The sequence below is a fragment of the Melospiza melodia genome, chromosome 2 (genome assembly GCF_035770615.1).
Source record: "Melospiza melodia melodia isolate bMelMel2 chromosome 2, bMelMel2.pri, whole genome shotgun sequence".
NCBI classification, from domain to species: domain Eukaryota; kingdom Metazoa; phylum Chordata; class Aves; order Passeriformes; family Passerellidae; genus Melospiza; species Melospiza melodia.
The window spans coordinates 24985565-25008838 of record NC_086195.1 but is presented as its reverse complement, the minus strand read 5'-3'; the positions used below and the strand labels follow the sequence as shown (position 1 = coordinate 25008838).

General features: G+C 41.2%; 1 protein-coding gene across 5 annotated transcripts; it reads right to left on the bottom strand.

Moving 5' to 3' along the window:
- Positions 1–22966, bottom strand: TFG (trafficking from ER to golgi regulator). Of its 5 annotated transcripts, none has more exons than XM_063148144.1 (9): positions 22858–22964; positions 20460–20562; positions 18583–18790; positions 12235–12318; positions 11220–11366; positions 9597–9764; positions 7215–7355; positions 3213–3302; positions 1–780 (listed from the first exon to the last, which is right to left on the bottom strand). In XM_063148144.1, exons 3-9 carry the CDS (start codon positions 18764–18766, stop codon positions 422–424), a joined length of 1173 nt encoding a protein of 390 aa, XP_063004214.1. In that variant the 5' UTR covers positions 18767–18790; positions 20460–20562; positions 22858–22964; the 3' UTR covers positions 1–421. The 5 variants fall into 5 exon arrangements, with proteins under 5 accessions (XP_063004214.1, XP_063004216.1, XP_063004215.1 ...); XM_063148146.1 differs by having other exon boundaries at positions 1–777; XM_063148145.1 differs by lacking the exon at positions 22858–22964 and adding an exon at positions 22130–22148.
- Positions 22967–23274: the final 308 nt, after the last annotated feature.

The window sequence follows — 23274 nt, the reverse complement described above, 5'->3', positions numbered from 1 at the left end:
TTTAATAGATTCAGGGTTTTTATTAGTTTTTCCATGTGAACATTACAATTTATAATACATCATATCTAGTTTGACCTCCAGAATGAATCTAATTTAGTACATCATGGTATTAGTAAGAACAAGCCTGATAAGTGGGCTAAACTTCCAACTAGTATCTTCATATCCCTCAGACAAGGCAAGCTAGAATGTCAATCACTTTACAGACATTTAAGTAGTGTTTTCCAAAAACCACCCAGCCCCAAATTAAACTAGGAAGCGAATACAATTTAAAGCAGGAAAGATTTGGTCATTTCCCTCCCCCCAGCAGAATTTAATTAACAGCTATAGTTTTGCCTCATTACAGTTTTGGAATCTCAATTAAAAATTCTGGAGTCTGTCGGGATGGAATCGCACGCGTCAGTCGCTGTCTTCGGGCACCTCCTTAGCGGTAGCCGGGCCCGGGCTGGGTGTAGCCCTGCGGCCCGAACGGGGGACGGCTGCGGGCGTAGGGGTTGGGCCCGCTGGGCGGGGGAGTCATGGTGCTGCCGGGCGGGGGGGTGAAGCCGGGCCGCGGCTGGAAGGTGCCCGGGGCCGCCTGGGAGCCGCTGTAGGCGGCGGGCTGCGAGGCCTGCGTGGTGTAGGGCTGCGGGGGGAAGCTGCCCGTCGCGTACTGCGGCTGCTGCGCCGGCAGCTGCTGCGCCTGGCCCGGGAAGGCGGCGGCCGGGGCCGGGGCGGCCGCCTGGCTGTAGGCCGGGAACTGCTGCGCTTGCTGCGACGGGGGCTGCTGCTGGCTGTAGCCTGCTGGAAAGGCAGAGAGCAGGGTGGCGTGAGAGACGCTAAGGAGCCCGGGTGCCTGCAGAAAGACCTGCTGTTCCTAATGTTCACAGCGACAAACGCAAAACGATGCGGGAAGCACAGAAAAGGCAAATCAAGCGTGAACTGCGAGTTTTCCTGCCTCTCACATAAGCGCACGGCCGGGGTTTTGGTGCACACCGCGGCAGCACAGCACACTGACAACAGTTACAATAAAACAGTTTTCCTGTGACTGACAAGAAATAAATAAAAAAAAAAGGCAAGTAGTCTTTTCCTAAATATCACACACAAAAAATAAAGTCTTCATTGGCAAATGAGGCAAAATTCAATCCTTTTCCCAAATAAAACCTCCAAATTAAACTGTCTCGACAATACTCTCAGGGTTTTATATTTAAAAAAAATAATTGGTGAAATCATAGGTGTTTTCAGTTCCTTAGTGGTAAATATGAAAAGGTTATGTAGAACAAAACACTTGAGCACAAAACTTCCATTTACACGTCTCAAATTTGATTTTTCTGTATAACACTAGCTTCCAAAGGGAATTTCTCTTCTCAGAAATTTTAAAATGGAACAAAGTCCTTTCATGAAGAAATAGCTACTTTTATCCAACACACCTGCAGCTACTTGCAATGAAACCTCTCCAGTGACTGGAATCCTGTCAGCATTAAACACCAGACACACAAATTATTAAAATTGCACAGCCCTAAATGGAAAGAGCAAGGGTAAGAATGCACTGCAGTAAACTCACCTTGAAACTGGGATCAAAATTTACTCATGAGACAAACCTCTGAAGGGTCCATTTTTACACCCATGAATAAATAGCCACTGTTGCCTAGTAGATCTACAAGAGTGGGAAGGTATCCTGCTCTTGGGGAGACATGGGTTTGAAAGGAGACACAATACTCATGAGAACTAAAGCAACACAAACAAAAAGATCCTATGACTCAACATCTCCATCTCTACTTGACATCTCTGCTGTCAAGAAGTCCTCAAAGCAAACTCTGTTTCTGAAGATATTGTGATTAGTTATGACAACCAGAGGTGCCCAGGAAGTTTCTGGTGGCATTTCATTCATACTTGACAATGATGTTGGAAAGCAAAACTCACATTGCGCTAGGGTTTTCACAGGAACATCAGTAAAATAATGGATTAGACAATGGTAGGATATGTCTAGAAAGCAGATTGGAATTCCTTTGTTTCCTCACTCAGTTTTTAAGCCTAGAGTGTCAGACAGACCCTTCTACTTCCAACAGCCTTGCTACTTCTGAAATTATAACCTCAGTACATCTGTCTCTGTATTCTAATTACCAGTGTGGTGGGGAGAAATCTGCAGATAACAAGATTTCATTTAAACACTCAAACCAATGAGCTCTCACACAGTGCACAGGAACAAGGTCTGAGGCACAACCTTCAGTCCAAGTAATCTAGGCTTCTTATCCAAGCTAAGCATGGAATTTCTTTGTGAGCTCTGCAAACCCTCTCATCTATATAAAAAGTGATGCACTCCCACTGTGCACCAAGAAAAGGTCACACTGGCTCTGAGTCACTTAATGGGAGTCTTTTGTTTAGTTTAAGGAGGATTTTTTAAAACAAGGAATGATAAATGCTTTGTATCATTTTCTAAAATTGTTAAGCAAAATGCAATTTGTTACAGAATCTACTCTAACAGGTTCATCCCTAAACCTCATCGGGACTGTCATTCCTGGCATATACTATGCATTCCTAGATGCCAGCTGCTCCTAAAGGAACTGAAAGTTCTGAGTTCAAGTTTATTTTGGGTATACACCAAAGCTAGCTTTTCATATTTCACTGCACATAAACCTCTAGTGCACTAAAATATTCTTCTGCTGAAAGTCTACTTGCACCTTTACTTAAGGTATCAGCAAAATCAAAAACTAAAAAAGAAAAACTATCTCTTGAAAGTTTCTCTGGGATTTACAGTATGTCTATTAGGCAAGGATTTACTGAATGACAACTACAGAGTTTGCACCAGTAAATTTTGCATACAGAGATCATTCTAGACACATGAAATAGGGGCCATCTTTAGACATCTTTGATATTTAAGGAAGCTAAATTGGGATCTTTAGTCACTTACTTGCTAGAATCCCATGACTGCAGAATATAATCCTGAAGGCTGCTCACCGTTCAGGTGATTCATTTTGCCTGCCTTTTTAACAAGGCATTCTGCTGATTTGCAACAAGGTCTGCCTTTGGTCACAATCAAGCAGGACTGAACTCTGACTACATACTAACAATTTAAACAGCTACAGCGCTCTCTTCCTGGCAGTTTCTGAATTGTGCCAGCTCCCATAAGGAACACAGGCACGTGGGCAGCTCAGCACCCTGGCTGCCCCACAGAGTCAGGAATGAAGCCTGCCAGGGTGGGGCACTGCAGGAGCTGCTGCTGCAGAGCTGCTTACCTGGGTACTGCACGCCGTACTGCTGCTGGGGCTGAGCCTGCGGCTGCTGAGCAGGGTAACCAGGCTGCTGGTACTGCTGATACATCTGACCTAGGGATTAAAAACGCATTTCATTGAAGCCCAGTACCCTGGTGCATCACAGTGAACAGTCCATGACAGTCCAACAGCACAGAAACAAACCCAGTGACATCAAAGTACAGACTGTCGTTTCTGAAACACGCTGTTCTGGCTAAATGAAGTTTATCTAAAGAGCTACATGAGGCTTACTATTGCACATTTTCAGAGGCTGCCAGAATCTGCCATCTTAGCTAGCACTGCTCTGGTGGGTAACAGATCAGGAATCTTTAAACATCTTCATAACTGCTCCAGAACGTACACTGTAAATTAAGTACTTCAAAAGTTAAACATGTCCTCAGATTGTCTGTTTAGATTAGCTTTTTAAGAGCATTTCTGCAACCAAGTACTGTAAGCAAGTGGTACATTATTTATGCTGACCACATTTTCCAGATAAGACATCCATCTCTTAGCATTGCCAAGTTTTCTTAAGAGACCCAGCAGTATACACCAGAAGCAAAAATAAAACCATATATTCTTAAGCTTGGTAGTCCGAGCCAATGCTTATTTTTCCTACATTCACTGTTTTCAATTTCTTGGCCAGAAGATGCAGAATATTTGTTTACACAACCTATGGGTCCTGTTGAGGCTTTATGCTTCTGCTGTTCTTCAATCTAGAAAGTCACAGTCAAAGAACAAAATCAATTATCTGCCAAAACTAAAGCTTAGCTGAACTGAAGCAGACATGGAAACTTTACTATTATGAAGTGTTACTGTACTATTATTCATTCTGCAAAGATCAGCAGACTGTATAAATAGACTGTAAGCTCTATGTTCAGAGCTGCACAGAGACAAAAGCAACTTGACTGCTCCAAGTTCTCCCAGACAGACCCCTGTCCACAGTGATTTAAAGTAACTCCTAATTTCTTCTTTAATCTGTATTACTTGCAGCTGAAATTAACAGTATTTTATATTCACACTAAGGTGTTTAGAATACTTTATACAGGTGCAGTAACTTAAAATATTATTTGGTGTGCAATTATTGTGGGATGATGAGTGCAAAACACAAGTCTTGAAAATAATTTAAGTCTGTTAGCTTGATAATTAAGAATCAGAAACTCAGAAAGTTCTCTTTCTGAAGGTCATTTGACATGGGGAAGTTCTGGGAGAATAACCAGCAGGCTGGCTATCTTGGGATATGTCCTACAGGCTAATACAGAGACCACACTGGCACCTGCTGGAAATCCCAGGTAAAGGGATAGTAAAGAAACAGCATGGACTTTTACCAAGGGTTTCTGAGAAGGTTTGCTGTCTGCTCCAGGGCTGAGGTGTTAGTGAGGAACAGAGAGGTGCTCTAGTGCCATTTAAAAAACATTCTTAATTTACAGCCATGAATACAGGCAGGGATACTCTGGGCCCTCAGACACAGAGTCTTTTCTTTCCCTGGGTTTTTACTCTGAAAACTAGATGAGCTACAGCACTGATGTCTGGTTTTGTACTTAGCAGTGCTTATTGCAGTGAAAGGTCTGCCAGCATTTGCCATTGTTCCCGTGCACTGAAAAAGACTTTTAGTCTGATTCAGAATCCAGACCATTTACATATATTCACACAACATTCTTTTCCCTAGAAGACCATGAAGTGCTTATGGGACAATTTCACATATATTTCAGCAAAGACTAAAAAAGCATCCACATCTGGATATAATTGCTTCTTATGTGTGTTTAGGACTGAATTTAGTGATAGAAAAGCAGACACAGCACTGTACAGAACATCTTTGCTGGATTAATTTAATTCAAATTAGTGAATGCTGAAAACTTCTCAATGGAGGCAGCCCTTCAGTAGTATCCACACAGAAGTGAGGTAACTGGTTCTTAGGTTGCTACATGTGAATATCAAATCACAATCATCACAGAGTTTACTAGCAGAGAAAGCCATTAATAAATAAACCCTGATACACCAGAATGACTGACACATGATTGGCATCACCAGTTTACTTCAATCTTCAAAGTACTGGGAAAGTGTGTGGGGGAAGCACAGCTTGGGGAATTTTGGGCTTTTTATGAAATGAACTAATAATTTCAAATTAGTTTCCAAACTAGTTTCTAACAGAACCTGCTGTTCACCAGCAGAGCCATTTATGTGAGTCCATCCTGTTGAAAACCTAACAATCAAAACCTACCCAAACTTCTCGCTGGGTTATGGCTTTGGGGGGACAGCACAAGCCCCCACATTACCCCTGGACTGAGGTGCTATCAGATCTCAGTGAAGTATAAAAAACTACTCCATGTTTCAAAGAAAAGTCTTTGAACACTTTGGAATAGAGTTGATAATTGCACTATCCAGCTTTTGGTGAGAGACTGCTGTTTACCACATACACACCATGCACAGCATGAGCAATGTATCTCTAATTTCTAATGAACAAGGACAAAAGTTACTTCTGATCTCTTCCCAAAGACTGAACCACAGAGTGAGGAAAATATAATCAATACTTAAAAGATTGCAGTAGCAGTAATAAAAACTACATAAAGCTACAGAACATACCCTTTATAATTAGTACTTGCTGCTACTACACTTTCCTTGACCCAAGTCTAGAAAAATCACACATCTACTCTGATACATAAGCCTAGATAACATCTTCTCCCCAAGTAAGATGAGTTTTACTGAAACAAATATTTTTCCTTTCCCTGGTGTTAGCAGCCATACAGGATTCCAAGCTGGTGCTGCTAGTGCTTTTAAGTGCTTCACTTCTTGGTTTCAGTTCCAGTTTAACAGCAACACTTAAAACTTCTTACCTTACTGTATTAAACTAAAGTAAAAAATTAAACTCATAAAATGCAAGTTTAGTAGCTGAGAATATGGTTTCTGAACATTAGGTTTTCTGGCTGCCAACAGAAGAACCTGGAGCCCTTTTTTGCAAAAGTAACTTTTATACATAAACACCAAACTGCTCTATCTTTAAGCTACAAAGATGTCTCTTGCTATGTTATAACACTTGACTAATAAGCAAGAAAAGGCTGAAAGCAGCAAAATAAGTGTTTCATAAGCTCCACTTCAACCAGCAGTATTCCTATCTCTTTAAATATTACACATAAGTACCAGCTGTTCAAATGCTGTGCTAGATCAAAATTTCCCTTCAGGCAAGGCAATCCAAGTGACTGTGGATACTGTGATCACCATCTCACACTTGTCTGAGCATCAGTAAAGCAAGCATCAGGGGGCTCTCACTTGTGCCTACAGCAGCACAGAAACAATTTTATATTATTCTTCATATGGAGGAAGAAGAAACAAAGCAGGTTATTTCACACACAGTTAAATGCAGAAGTGTGAAGGTCTAAAGGCTCAGTGCACTTAGAAAAAAGCACCAGAAAAATGATGCCCAAATGTAGGAAACCTCAGAATACATAAACTTTAAGAAGTTAAATAACTTTTTTAATGTCATAGTGCAAACAAAATTGAATGTCAGTTAAGACCTTAACTTTAAAGGAGAGCTAGCTCAGCTCTCAGGAGTTATAAGGAACTACCATGTATTTAAGATGGTTATAGGGTTTAACTTGACTAGCACAGAGCCATGCACAAAAAGGAAGCAATGAAATACTAGCTCCAGTCTGTTAGACAGAAATGCTGAGTAAACAACAGTTTTAATACATAGTAGACAAGCCCACAAACTGAGTTGAGTGAAAGCTTGACACAACACACAGTGTATGACAAGGGCACAGATGCAAGCAGAAAACAGTACCATGAAAAATCCTCTCGTGTCACACCACCCGCCCTTTCAAACGGAGCCACTGCTCCCCCTGCTGTTTCTGCAGGGACCAGCAAGGACAAAAGCTGCTCTGCCGAGGGGCACACATGGATCGGCAGTTTGCTGTCCACTTTGGCTCTGCTAATTCAAGGCAGAATCAGACAACATCCTTCACATCCTGGACAGTAGGAAAGCACGCTGCTTACCTTCCACCTGCCCTGTCTGTGGCTGCGGGCTGGGGTAGGGGGGCTGCTGTGCCTGGACCCCAGGGGGATGGGCTGCAGAAGAGGAGGAAGCGATGCTGTCCGGCGTTCCTGATCGCTCCTCTGCAGGGGCACTGGGCGGTCCTAGAGGAGCAAGAACAAAATACAGTATGTGAAATGAACACCAAGCTGCAATTAAAAAATTCTAATACAAGATCCCTCCCTTGCAATGTTTTTAACGTTTTTTCCACTTCAGATTTACATGTGTGTCATACCCAAGCTAAAACTACGTGTGTATTTACACACCTAAACTTTCATTTGAAAATATTGGGAGGGGCAGGCAGAGGGGGCAGAATTTTCCACCTATCTCTAGGTCACTCAGATTTCATTCTTCTGAGGAACCTGACTCATTTGTGAGATAAAACTCTTCATGACAGCATATTTTTTTCAACAGCTTTAAGTGTTAACCTTGCACGCACACACACTGAGGAGCTGCCACATTTGGACACAACATGCACTTACCTATTTTTTCTTATCTGGAGGAAAGGCAAAAGATTGAATGGAGCTATCCAAATGGATTAGCATCTTGCTGTGAAACACATGGACCAAGCCACAAAGTGTTTTACTGCTAGTCAAATAGCATGTGAACAGAAAACCTCCAAAGAAGTGTTAAAATCACACTCCCAGACAGGATATGGCAGGCTTTAGTCCAAAAGCAATTGTCTGCTCTGCTAATTCTGAAAATATTCCAGCTGACACCCAAAGACAGCATGGAAACTGGGAATTCAAATTTTCTCTACATTAGTAAGAAGTTCTGAAACACACATGTGAACAAATATACTACAATTTAATGCAAAATATTTTGTTAGAAACTAGGGAGCTTAAACCTGGATCTTTCCAGCTGTATGAATGCTAAGAGATACTACTTTCAAATTTAAGCACAAGTACTAGAACTGCTGCCAATACATGTTTAATTTTAAGATAGTTATATTTACACATTATAAATATGCATCCAACAAGCCCCTGATTGTGTTTTCATTACAACCTTATTAGGAGAAAGTTAATTAAATCTGCCTACTGCTTGATTTGCATTTATATACATAACTGCAGGATTACAGCTTTAGAAATGGGATTTCTTATACCCTGCTTAAATGGTCCTCTGTGGAGTTCTTTGCACATTCAAAGAATGGTCAAGTAATTTCCCTCTCTCAGAAGAATTATGGAGACACAAATATTGAAATATCACAGATCAAAACCACTCATTCAAAAAATAACTCAAATTTTCTGCCAGTTGTGCTTCACTTGCTATTGCTTACTTGTTCAGCTAGCCCACTGCAAGTTTTCATCTGGTCTGTGAAAGAACCATGCTGTGACAATACCCAAAATGTGCCAGGGAGGAAGAGATCACACAACAGGCCTGGTCCACAGACTTGTACTTCATATTGAAGTCAGCCACTGTCTGTGGGTACAACTTTAGATACTGCACAGTCACAGTAGTGCAGATGAATTACTTTTACTCCCCACTTTTGCCATGGCAGGCATACTGGAGAATGACCTCCAGTTCATACTGGTTTGCTCATCTGTATCATTACTTCACACATCATATAAACTCACTTGCTCTGGAGATGAGAGTACACAAATCCTGTTAGCTAACAGGAGTTCTATTCTCATGTTTCAATGAACCACTAAACCTTGCCAGGCCTGCACAGGTTCTGTGCAAAATCACTTCCCTAAGTTCTGCATCACACTCCTAATCACATTCAACACTGCTTTTCTAGCTTCAGTTACCCTGTCTCAAGTTGACAGCATTCATTTAGTATAGTCAGTTTCCATATGTTTAGCATTCTATTACTAGGGCCAGCAGTCCTTCAGATCTTCAAAAATAAATATAATTCAGACAAGGATGTTATTCCATTGTTAACAGTAAAAACGTTCATTCTATTTACTTCTAAAATGAAACAGAGAAAAGGTGGGATCATACAACACATTCTGAATGACCCAAAGAGCAGAAGCACAAGCCAAAAACATGAACTGCAAGATCAAACCTTAAAGCAGAGAGCAGTGAGTTCTACTATCATTGACAGATACCAATTAAGTTAGTCCACACAACAGTTATCAGTAATTAAATTTTTTTTAAATGAAGCCATTTTGTACTCTAAGCTAAAGCACAATGCTAAAATCAACAGCAGCATTTCAATATTTTGTACACAAAAGTTAGCACATAGACACAACACCTTAACACAGCAAGTTTTAGAATTCTGAAGACACAGTGAACACAGAACACAGCTTAATACATCCAACATACAAATGCTTTGTGACAAATCAAAACTGGAGCAATTGATTATGAACAGGCTTAGCTTTCCTTTTCACCAGCCACGTCCTTACCTGACACCTGATCATCTGTCAAGCCAAAGGCTGACATGACATTCTTGCTGATTTCATCCTGGTTCTTTAGCGGATCGAATGCAGACATGCTCGCTGCTATAACTTGAGTGGATGGCTTAACATTAGCGTCAGCAGCAGCAGGCTTTTCGTCCCTACCATCTACAGCATCTACAAAGCAAAACGCGCGGTTACCAGCTCTCCAGAACTGAGACACCAGCACACACACACACTGCACCGCAGCAATCGCAACACCGCATTCGGGGGCTCCAAAACGTGACTGTTGGAATGTGCACCTTGGGATAGCTGTGAATAACCACTGATGGATCTCAAACTGGGAGGGATCACACAGCTTGGGTTTCTTTCACACTTACTTAAAGATACACTAACACTGTGGACTATCAATATCATATATGACAGGCACAAAGCTCCTGCTTCAAACAAATGAACTGGCCACAAAGAATCCAAAATTAGGAAAACATACATCATAGTTCCAACTTATGGTGTTTTATCATCTGCAGTTTCTGGTTTGTACTCCACCTTTCTCCACTAATCTTTCCTAAGCTGACAGGTGAAGTTGAGCTCTTTGCAACTATACACGTAGCTGAATTGCTCAGAAATGCCTTACCTAAGAGTTACACATTTTCTGTTAAAAGCAAACAACTACAGATAGATACAGACTGGCTAGTTTTGTTTACACTCTTAGATCATCACTCTAACCTCCTTCCAAGTAGTTTGTAACCAGAATCCATGGTATTCCACTGAAATTACAAATTGCATGAATTGTAGGAACAGGGCTGGGATTTTTTTAAGCAACAAAACCATAAAAGGTCAAAGTCCAAATACAAAAGCAACATTTCCTAAAAGGCAGGCTGATGTTCTCAGTTCACCTCTTTACTCAGAGCACTGTACTTCATGGCTTTGTGTCATTATTTCTGTGTCCAGCTTACCTAAACTCTGTAGTTAAGCACACAGAGATACAGTACAAATTTTGCATTTGCAGTACAACTGCCCTAAGCTAGGGGATCAATGCCTCAAAACTGTGAGAATAAGACTTTCTTTCCCATTTTGCCCTCCCCCAAAAATCCTTTCCCACCCCTACCTGCACCCTCGTGCTGCTTACCCTGAGACAGCTCTGATGCTGGTCTGAGCGCAAAATGTGTGGTTTCAATTTCCTAACCTGGCAAAAAAAGTGGATATAATTTTTGCTGAATTCACTTCTTACTGTTTTAGTGAATCAAACTTGCTTAGCAACACAAGATAAGCACCAGAGCTAGCCCAAAGTAAGCAGAGGGACTACTCAACTGCGAGCAAGAACTCTTCAGCAACAACAAACTATTAATTTGGCTAAAAGCCCTCAAAAGACATTGCTGGAGTTCACAGGTGTTAGTTACAGTGTTCTCATACATTGCAACAAAACCTCGGATTCTGAAGTTTTATTCCTAAGTTAGTTCAGGGCTTTACTCTAGATACATCAAACCAAAATTCTGTCTCTGAAATAACTAAAGCATTAAAAGTTAAGTTCTGGGCCATCAAGCAACAATTAAAAATGATCCATATTTCACTTTGTTAAACAGCACACCACTCTGCAAATCAAAGCAAACAGCTCTTTGCCAGGCTGCCTACCACTCTCAGGCAGGTTAGTGGAGAGCCCTGGTTCCGCTGGCGGCTCTAAACAGTCCAGCAAACGATTGACTTTATTGCGAAGTTCTATCAGCTCCCGGCGCAGGTACTTCACCTGGTTGGATTCTAGGGGTCTTGGTTGGCCATTCACTGCAAAACAGCAATTAGATCAACTTAACACTGTAGGAACATCCACTTTAAGATGACCAAAAAAATTCCAACTTTTATTTGCTTGTAGCATCATCGTCCTTTGCCAAGTTTAAAGTGACAGAGTTCAGTCCACACAGAGAACTCATTCTAGAGCTTACTGTTCCTTCAATATAATCTCAGTTCAGGAAAAGCTAAAAGTATCAAAATCCACAGTAAGTGTCTGCATTGTTTACTCATTTCCCTGAATATACCCTGACTGAGGCAGTGGCTCTGGAAAGTGTCCCTTTAGAACTAACGCAGTCCACACGACACTGCTGCAATTCTGAAATAAGGTCAGTGTCCAACTTAAAGGCTTGGAACTACGTGCTAAGTTATCTATGGTAGTTTGAAAATAAAGAACTTTTGCACAAAAGCTAAATGATAAACATTAACATCTATTCAACTCCAAACACCTAACACTAGTTTGGAGCAGTGCACCACTGTGAGATAAAGTGTCAGCTTCAAATTCTCATGCACCTGTGAAGAAAACCCCACAAATGCTAGAGTGGAGAGAACATGGAAAAGGGCACTAAGGGAGAAAGAACCACTGATCACATGTATATGCACACATGCCAAATACTTCAATGCTTTTTACACTTTGAGCAACTGTAAAAAAGCAGTAGTTTCCATTTAAGTTTGGAAGTTTAATGAAAAACATTGAGAAAACAGGTATTATGTATTAACTCAGCAATACCAACTTACTGATTGAATTTTCTTCACCTTCTGAGGTGACAATTAAAGTATTTTGTACCTCTCAGTGAAGTCCACTGCCTGAATTTTAATAAATATTATTTAAAAGAAACAGAAAAACACAGTATTCTATACTTACCAAACAATGTCAGCTTAAGTATCCTACTGCATTGAATTGCAAAGGAGAGATCTGAGCTATCAAAAATTGTTATAAGATCTCCATCTGAAAAGAAGACAAAAAAGTTACATTAAAATCACAGCCTATGACTACTGAGTTTCACATCAGGACAGAAATAGTTCCTTCATTACTCAAAAATAACCTTCCTATTTGATTGTAAATTCGCTAGAAAAAAATGTTTATTATTTTAGTGCAAGAATCAGCGTGCAGAGAAATTGTGCACAGAAGGTAAGACAGAAGCATGAATGGCTCCAGAAGGGAATCTTCTGACATTAGCCCATTGATGTTCCATATAGTTCATCATTCTTTTATGTTTCCATTCAGGATGAAATATTAGAGCTAAGAGGTCATGAAGTCCAACACCAGGAAGAATGACGCTACCAGTTATAAATGAAATGCCTACACTAAGTGGCTCCAGAACTGTGCTGTTCATGAACAGACAAGAGTCAGATAAATGGCACAAGCCAAACCCAATTCAGTTTTTAAAAACCAAAAGAAAATTTCAAATGTCTAGAACACTTCCTCAGGTATATATTCAGAACATGAGTTGCAAGACTATTATCATTCCCTTGCTGAAAAACAAAGTTAATATGTAGAAGTGAATAGCAAAGATCTCTCTCAGCTTTAACTCACAAGTATGAAGACATGAAGATGCCAAAATAGTTAGCAGAAAACTTCTCTCAAACAGGAATTTTCCACACAATTTTACAAGTCATAACTCTTAGGCATGGATTTCTTCTATGTTACATGTCAGAGGATCCTAATGAATTTGCACATTGCCATCTGTCCCAGGAACTATATTAGAACTGGATGGGATCATTTATTCTTAAGATACAAAGGGCTATGCACAAAGCACTGATCACCTGTAATCATAATAAACTCCAAAAGAGATACCAAATTTCCATTAAGTCTGGTCTCTCAATTTTTAAGTTGAGTTAAGGAAAGCTATCTTTGCTTACTCAACAAAATCACAACTAAAACAAGACTACTGTCTTTGGCAGGACAGATTTTCTAGTGTTTAACATGTTCAACAGGTTATTCATAGGTTAAATGAACCCAAGCTAAGCAGTGCAAAGGAAAGAGTGAGAGCACATTATCAGGGAAATGTGTACTGGCACAAGGGATAGCAGGAACACTTCCTGCCTGAGCAGTTTCATAACTGAGGTGAAACACCACCGAGTGAAGTTTCACCTCGGAAAGCAACAGTGTTTAGATAAATGCCACAGAGCTTGGAACAAAGCCAACTCCAGGCTGCCCAGGCTCCTCCACAAAACACTGTAGCAAGGGGGCTCTGTGGACCAACACAGGAAGGTGTTTTCAATTACAGGTTGCTGCCCAAAAATTCTGAGTGTATATAAATTCCTCACACATTGGTGACAAGGGCAAACTGTAAGTTATAGTTAAAATTTTCAAAGAAAATAATGCTTCAGTATGAATAGTAATAAAACACATGACATCAAGTAGAAACAGCTCAGAATTTGAAGAATTACATACTCTAATTTTGTCATCCCTGACTACAAGTAACATCTCTGCAAAGGAAGGTTTTCTTAAGTACTATTAGTAACACCTCACAGTGCCTGTCAGTCTCCAAAGAAGGTGCTTTCTAACAAAATGAAGTTACAAACACTAATAAAGTGATGGCATATTAAATAATTTTCAAGTTTTCCTGAAAGAAATAGTGCTGCCTCCCAAGTTTGGTTTTTTTGATGTTCTGTTTTCACTTTCACAATCTCAAAAGACATCTGTTGATAGCAGTACCAGTCAGGGATTCTCTGAGTAGAGACTGAAAAGTCTCCAGAAGCAAGGGCTCCAAACCCCACCAGGCAGCCTGTTCCAGTGACACACTGCCCTCCTGGCCATAACTCACGCTCAGCCTCTCAAACTGCAATTTCTGGTTGCTGCCATCTGGTGCTACTGCAAATTGTTCACATTCGATGGTCACACTGCACTCAGTGGTCACAATGCTCACATTGCAACTCCCTTTCCCCTGGTTCTGCCCTCAGCCCCCTCTGCAGCACAGTGAATAAGCCCGGCTCCCTCCAATGCTCCCACCTGCACAAAGCCCCTCCCTGTCCTCAGCACACCCTGCCAGACCCCTCTGCAGCTTTTCCAAGCTCTTTTTGTCCTGGAGTGCACACATTAAAAGTGAGCACAGCCACGCAGCCTCCCTGGTGCCATCTCACCAATGCCAGAAGAGGAAGCTCAGTGTCCCTGTCTGCCATTATGATCCAGAACAGGACTTGGACAATCAGACTTTATCAAAGTTAAACAGGTCTTTTTTTACTATGGCAGTAAAGAGGGGTGTGATGAGGTGTGTGCTCCCTCCAACTCAACACTTTCTCTAGCTTTCAATAACCTTTCCTAAATGCTGATACCAAAACCCATCAGTGCCTTAACACAAAGCCCTTCTATTCCTTATCATCAGGTAACACAATAAATTATAATTACTTAACAATCTATAAAATTGGCAAAGCATCCTTCTGTCATACCAGCCAACAGTCAGATTCACTGCCTGAACAAAGATGCATGCTCTTAGCAGTCTATCCTGCACATGAAAATGCACATCAACACACATGGCTTACATGGATTAATGTCACCCAAAAGAACTGGGATCATTCCATCCTCATTCTCCCTCACCTATTTTAACCTTTAGGTTGAAGGCATTAAGAATAATGAACAAATTTTCTATTAGCAAATTCTTTTGTTAGCGGGAAAAAAAAAGGCTGAGAAGCACCAAGTACAGAATCTTGCTAGATGCATAAAGTCAGTTTTATGATTCCTATTGACAGCCATCAAATTATTATCCAAGTAGAGTAAAATCTAGGATTCATAAGGTATATGTCAAGCCATAGAAGTCTCTGACAATTTAAGTATATTAGATATAGCAAAAAAACCTCTTCATCTTAAGGAATGCCAATGAAACTTAATTCCTGTTACCATGACACAGATAGAATTACACAATGTTAATTATTTTCTGTTGAAAAATAAAACACTTTCCTTTATTTTCCCTTCCAATCTTGTTATTTTAGGAATTTATCTTTCTCATTTTTACAAGGGACACTGCTTTCCCTCTCTACAATTTCCCATGTACCACATTCTCTGTCATGCCAATTCTAACTTTTTTCTTTCCATAAATAAGTGACTCCCTTAAACTAACCACTGGGCTGCAAAGTATTTCAGCATTAATGCTGCATCACCATGATGTGTTCATGACATTAGAAATCTGACTCATTCCTTCCCCCTGCCAGCTGTTTCCTCATCTACTAAGCTTCATTATCTATTAGGCTTATCCACCCTTTTATTTCTCATTTAGTCGATTTTTGAAAAAACAAAAACAAACCACAAAACCCTACACAATCAAAAAACCCCACTACATCAAAATGTAGTTTTCCTTCACTCTAGTACATTTACCAAAGGCTGAGATTACTGACTAGCACAGCAGCTTGAATACATGCAGCAAGAATAAACAATCTTCTATTACAAGGTAATGCAGAGCAAGAGCAAAAAGGCCAATCTCACATGACACCCTGTTTTAAATTCAAGCATAACTTAAAAAAAGCAAAGTTCCTGTTATTGGCTCGATAGGGCCTTTTAGGAAGTGTAACTTGCTAAAAGTTGGTGTGTTTAAGATGCAATTTTACTCTTTGATTCACACAAATTCACTGCTGACAGTCCTCATTAGTTTGTTTGGGGCTGAGGTTTTTTAGCTGACAGTGGGTTATGTGTGTTCAACAACTTTAAATAGCACATGAAAATTGTTTCACATCTAGCAGAGCAATTTCCTTAGCTCAGGAGTTTGAAAGCTTGAAGATAAAACTTGACTTCACAAAGCAGCATTCAACCTGAGGCTTCTTTTCTCTGGTAATTAATAAAAGCACCACATAACCTAAATATCATGTAGGAATATGGAGGGGTAGATGAAACACTGAAAGACTGCATACGAATTCAGAGAAGACACAGGTGGAGGTTATGGAAGAAGTGGACATTGTTAGAGCAGTTTAAGGTTATCTCCTCATAACAGATCCAGACAAGCATTCCTGCAGGTCTGCAGGGATAAAGAACAAAACAGAAATTGCTACAATGTATATATTATTATATCTATTATATACCTTATCCGAGGCATCTAATGATTGAAATGGATTTAAAGAAGAATCTTAGCTTAGCTGAAATGAAGTTAAGGATGTAACAGCTCTCATATAACAAGCAAACTGAAGCCTTGTTAACCTTTTCTTGGTCACTCACAACTCTGACAGCAAGAACATTTATTAGTTCAGAGTGGTGATGATCAGCTACCACACAGCTTACAGCAGTGATGATCAGCTAGCATAGCACACACTGAAATCCCAGTGGAGTAGTGGTACATTCTGTGTGGTGGGTTACCCTGGCTGGATGGCAGCTTCCCACCAAAGCCACTCCATCACTCCCCTCCACAAGTGGCCAGGACAGAGAACTAAGGACAAGATATGAGATAAGAACAGGAAGAGATCACAAATCAATTACCCTCATGGGCAAAACAGACTCAGCTTGGGGAGATTAACTGAATTTATTACCAGTCAAAATCAAAGCAGGATAATTCACCTTTCAACCCCTCCTTCCTTTCCAGCTCTATCTCTTCCTCCCTAGCGGTGCAGAGGCACAGGGAACAAAGGTTATGGTTCCTCTGCTGCAGCCTGGGGTCCCTCCCATGGGAGACTCCTCCACAAACTTCTCCATTGTGACTCCACCCTGGAGCAATTCCTGCCCCTCCTTCTCCACTGACCTTTTTGTCTGCAGAGCTATTCCTCTCATGTAGTCTTGCTCCTCTCTTCTCTGGCCAAAACTACATCTGTGCCATAACTTTTTTCCCCCTTTTAAATATGTTACCACAGAGGCATTACCACCATGTCTGACTGATTTAGCCTTGGTCAGCAGCATGTCTGTCCTGGAGCTGCCTGGCTTTGGCCTCCCCTGTAGCCCCCCCACTACCAAAACCTGGTCATGCAAACAAAATACAATTCTGAGACAAACAAAACTAAAAGTGAAAGCAGGAAGTGTCTAGACTGTGAAAGACAACCAAAGAATGCAACTATAATTACTGTCTCCATCATACATCATTATCTTATTTTGAATAAAACAGAGTAGTACACACCAAAACCCCCAAATGACCACACTTAAAGCATGGGTAAGAATGCAAAAAGACCAAAGTAACTAACTTGATTTAATCTAATGAAAAAGCATTCCATCTCCTTTCACCTTTCTCATTTCAGAGTGAAAAAAATGTGGTAAGAGGGAAAACAAAACAACCACAAATCCACTGAGCTCTTTCTAACTAAAGATCAAAACCCAAATATTGGTCAAGACCCAAGACATACACTACTTACAATTTTGATAAGCAGCATCTCAAAAACTTCATGAACCTCAAAAAAAGGTCTCAGGCTATTCAAAGTGAAATTTTATTGCTTAGATACGTGAACAAAAGCTGACATTATAGGCAGCACAAGCAGCACTAAAGTTTCCTAGGGCTATAAAGAGAAATGAATCTGAATGCTTCAGTAACATGGCACTTCTTACTGTGCAACAGCATAATCATCAGTCTTCAAGAGACTTTGGATTTTATCACTTCATCCCAAGTTTCATTTTATGTTGTCCCAAATTAAGTAACTTATCCATGCCCCATTGACATTCAAAGAGGAAGAGCCCTCCAATCATAACTTTCTGTCTCTATGCATCTCAAAGGCTCATTCACTCCTCATTCTGTGGAACTCCTTAAGGTTATGATCAATATTTTCTTTGGAACAAGCAATGTGCAACAGATTCAAATGGTCCCAGAGAGGAAACATAACTTTTAATGCGTTTTTTTCAAGTTAAAATTATTTTTCTAATCTTTACTGATAGACAAAAACAATCAAGAATTACTACCATTTAGATCAAGTTTTCAGAACTTGTGTTAGGTCATACATGCTTATTCTCTTTAAACCTTGAAAACCACTGAAAACTCAAAAAAAAAAAAAGATTAAATGAATGAACAGAAGAGAAATCTGCAATCAACTTCTTGCAACAGCAAAAAGTGCACATTCTGAGAGAAAAATTGAGGAAATATTTCAGGAAAGAAACAGAGAAAATGCTATTAAGAGAGCATAACAGGAGATAATGAAAACACAGCTTCTACTGTCTGACCAAAAAGATTTCACAAGAAATCACCTGCATTTGCCTGTGACATTGTGACATTGGACAATTCTAAAAGGTGAATGGCAAAGTTGCTATCCACTGATAAACCAGATCAGAGCAAGAATAGCCAATTAAACCTCAACAGCAGTAATTAAACCTTACCTTCATCTTTATATTTTATTGTGACTTCATCATTGCTCAGAAGTTTTCCTCTAAAAACTCTTTGCATCATTAGCACCAATTCATCATAGGTGATATCTTCATTATGAATAGGGATTCTCCTAATATCCTCCCCAAGCTGAGCTTTGATGATCAGCTTCCCACTTAGGTCCAGCTGCCCATTCATGGTGGCTTCCTTATCACCTCAGACCTGTTAGCAGCAAAACATTAAGAACATTTCAGAAAATAACTGTTAGTTATTGTAATCTATCTGATGACAGTTCTAAAGCTTTACATTATCCCCCAATTTGATTATTTTTACATGCCCCCCCATTATGAAAAAGAACAAATGGCTTTTTTTTATTTAAGAAAAGATTGCCAGAACAAATAACTCAAAGATTTCAGGCTCCAGGGCAGCTTTACTAAGGGGATCAAGCTGAATCATGCATGATTTTCTAAACAAAGAAGTGCAGAGCTAAACATTGGTTTTATCACATGGATGATCAGAACCGAGGGTTCCTCTCCAGAAAGGAACATATACAATTTTTTAATTTTTGAAAACTTTGATTGGGATATTTTAACCAAGATTTTAGACTTTTAAAAGCAGCTCAATAGACCACATATTAGCTACTCATTGGGCTCAACAAATGGTCACAACAGTCTGTTACTCTCAGTGTTTTAAGAGGTGAAAAACTGCTCGAACTGAGTAGTAAATCATCTTGTCTCCTATCAGCACACAGCATATACTTCTGTTATATCTTTAACATTTTAGTTAAGAAAATTTAAACATTACCACTTTGTATTAAGCATCTCTCATTTAAAAACATAAAGGCTTTACATTTAAAAATCTGAAACTACAGTGAAGTTACTCAAATAAAGGAATAAGAGGGGAAAAAAACCACAAAAAGAGATTCAGGTAGTTAGTCAAATGTCCCCTCCTGTTTTCACTGTTTTGGACAGGGCCAAAACAATAGATCAAGAATGAGGATCAATTAAAGAAATCTTTAATTGATCTTTAATTGATCTTAATTGATCTTAAAGGATCAATTAAAGAAATCTTAACATTTGAAATACAACTACTGGAGATGTCAAACCATAGGCAGCCCATATGCAACTCAAGATTTCTGAAGCCACATGCAGGCAAGTACATTGTTCATTCTCTTGCACAAGAACTTCCAGAGACATGCAACTATTTTTCTTTTACCTTAAAGAATGTTATAACACAGTGCCCCATGAGAAAAATGAATTTTGCTATAGTCAGTCTATTTTTGAAGTGCTGCACTAAAAATTCTCTCCTACCAGAAACAAGACACTCCACTAAAGCCTTTAATACTCTCCTTGATGCACCTCTATATATTTAACTCTATTTTTTCAGTGACAATATTTTGCATTAAAAAGATGGAGTATAATGCCATCTTTAGACTGCAATTAAATTTCTGGGAGTGTTGGTAATTAACTTAACACAAAGCAAAGATTTCAGGCAAAGGCCTTTGTTTAGCCCAAAAAGATACAAGCAATTATTGATCAAAACTCTTCTCATCACATGTAAGAAGAGGTAGGTGGACACAGCCTAACTGCAGGGAAAAGGGACCAGCAAAGAACACAGCCACCTTGCTGCTGAGGCACTGTGATCAAACTGAGAGGTTTATAGTACTGGTAATGCTCACTAATGCATTATTCAGCTTTTGCAACAGAGGAGTCTTGACTGCAGGCACATCAAGCCAACCTAATTAACTCTAAATTATATTTAAGAGCACAGGGTTTTGCACAAGTTGGTTGGTTGTTGTGATTTTTTTTTTATTTAAGCATTAAAAAATAAAACAGTATTGACCCACAGATTTTCTTCAATCTGCTTTCCAAAAATATTCATTTATCATTACCTTGTCTGTTTAGTGCTGCTGGATTATGGGAGAGTTTTCCCACCTCACTGCAGGGCAGAGTTAGGATAAGCCGCCATGCGCTGTCAATGCAGGGAACAGGAAGCTGCATCAGAAAATAAAATAAACATATTTACAGTCACACTTCCTAGAATGCCACCATTCACATCAATCTTTCACTTCAGAACATCTTACTGAATACACCCAATAGAAAAAGCCCTTGCTTTATCCACAATGTAACAATCAGATTTATACTTTTGAGTATTGGAGAATTTGCATTCATCTAAAAGAGATCTCAAACAAGACTTCTGATTTTATAAAAAAAAATTTCATTTTTTTTTAATTTTCTAATGGCATTCCTAACAGTAATGTATTCCTTTCCAGGACTAAGATCAAGATATTATTTAGCATTCAGAACAGTCCAATAGGGAACACCCCTGGCTCCTCCCTTTTGACCCCATGGGTGCACCCTCCTGGCAACTCCTCTTTCACATGCACAGCCAATTTCAACAATCCATAATCTGATTTTTAGATGATTCACTGCTAACCAGAGGAAAAAAAGTAGGTTCCCCTTTATTCACATAAAGCTGGGCTTCCCAGCTCTCCTGTTTCAGCTCATCTGGAAGTAAACTGGAACACACAGGATGAAGGGAGAGAACAAGCAAACCCCAGAAGAGACACCAAGCCACTCTGGTTCTCAAAGGCTGGCAGCTGCTCCCCTCATCCTGGGTAGGAAATGCTCCCCTTGCAAAGGGCTGTGCCTGCTCCTGACAGTGAGACTGCTGTGACACACGGAGCAGGGGAACAGGAAGAGACTACTTCTCTGATGCCTCACTCACACTTTATGAAATAAGTAAGGCAGGAAGATAACACCCCTTTCACCCCAGCCTGCTACAGCTCCAGGTAAGTTCACTGCATTGGATAAATACAGATAATTCATCTAGGAGTGCTTGAACCAAAGAGTTCATTTAGCTACCCCCTCACCTTGTTTAAGTGTAAGACTTGGGCACTGGTTTTGCTTCTTCAGCATTACAGTATTTGCTACTCAGGAACTGTTAACAGTAATAACTGAACCTCATCTCTAAGTCCTAAACATACACACATTTTGGTGGACACAGCTGAACTCCTGTGGCCTTTCAACAGAAAGAATGTATCGTTCGTTTCTCCGTGCAAGAAAGGAGTTACTGTAATGCCTTATTTACCCACATTGCCCACAGAAACCTGCTGTACATCTCTGACTACGAAAAGGTAGCAGGAAAATAAATGCACTTTTTTTGGTCTAGCTGTTCTCCCTTCTGCTTTAAGGTGTCCAGATTTAAAGACACAGATTCTAAACAGTGCAGTTGCTTGATACTGTTACAGAAAACTATGTTAAATACTCAAACTGCTGAATTACACAGCACTAAAGCTTTTTCCCTCACTGTGACACAGCTGAATGGATGACTCCATTGAGACAGTTCTACAGAGAACACATCCAGAATGCACACTAATGAGCCTTTTAACTAAATCAGTGTCTACTTTCCTGGGGCAGAGAGGAAGCAACCAAACATTTACGTCTCCATCTTTCAGCCTACAGGCTGCTTTCCATAAGAACCACACTGACATCTTTCTAACCTTCCTGGTGTACCACTTGCATTTTGCAGGTACAGACTTCTCCTCCCCTCCCGGCTCACCTTCCATTCACATCATGCACTAATCTAGGTGGTGCATGTGGACAGGGATTGCCCAATCTAGGCCAGTCACTTCAGGGTCCCCTCTAAAACCAGCATCTCATGACCACGTTGCATTTCACTACCCTTTCTGCGCAGCAGCAGAGAAAAACAGAGAAAACAAGGGAGGGAGAGACACTCCTGCTTTAATTTTTTCTGATCAAAACAGGGTTCAGGATTAGAGTGACGCCGACAGAAACACGAGCAAGCAGGAGTGCCTCCCAAACGCCACACGAGAGAGAGCCATGAGTATTCCCAAGGCAGGCGGGGGGTGACGCGAGGGAGCAGAAGGGAGAAGAGCTCTTTTCGGGTTTCTCAGTTCCCATTCGGGCAGGCCCAGCCCAAAGGGGAACAGAAATCACAGCCAATGCCTGCCTGGCAGTGAGGAGCCGGCAGCTCTGGTGGCTGGGCGCCCCAGGAAGCAGCGGGCCGAGCAGGGGCAGGGATCCCGGCTCTCCCGCTCCGGGCCCAGGAGGCCGCGGCCGCTCTCCGCCTCCCTCCGCCGCGCCCGGGGGGACGCCAGGGGTCTCCCGGCCCCTCCGCCAGGGGCCGCGTCGCCCCTAGCACCGGGGAACGATGGGGCCGGGAGGAGGGGGCGGCCGGCTCACCCCAAACACAAAGCTGCCCCTCTCTCCCTCCTTCCCGCCGCTTCCACACGCGGCTGCTCCCGCGAGCAGCCACGGCTCTCTTACTCTGGCTTCTCCGCCGTCCCGCCGGTGCAGCCCCCCCGTCCAGCCCCGGGCACGGCCGCCGCCGCCCGTACGTGGCAGGGCAGAGAGAAGGGGCCGGAGCGAGGCCGGGCCTGCGCGAGCCGCGCGCGCGTGCGCGCTGTGCCGCGCGGGGCCCCGCCCCCTGCCGGCCGACATGGCGGGTCCTCGTCGGCCGCTGTGCCAGCTCAGCGCTGCCGCAGCGAGGCCGCGCTCTGACGGAGGGCTTCTTTCGAAATACGAGCCTTGGCCTTCGTAGGCTGGCAGTGTTCAGATAAAAAACGGGCCGTAAAATTCCCCTGTACTTGTTAGCCTTGCTAGACACCCACACACAGGAGTCATTCATCATTGCTCTGGTAGCTGCACACACCCTCACACCCTCACCCTCTCAAACGCTCCCAC

Bases quoted from the DNA above. Each gene is read 5' to 3' on its own strand.
- TFG (XM_063148144.1), bottom strand. From the start codon at position 18,766: ATGAATGGGCAGCTGGACCTAAGTGGGAAGCTGATCATCAAAGCTCAG. The intron at 12,319-18,582 runs GTAAGGTTTAAT...TCTTCTTTTCAG, and splicing joins AATAAAATATAAAGATGAAG to ATGGAGATCTTATAACAATT. The intron at 7,356-9,596 runs GTAAGGACGTGG...TTGCTCCTCTAG, and splicing joins GACAGATGATCAGGTGTCAG to GACCGCCCAGTGCCCCTGCA.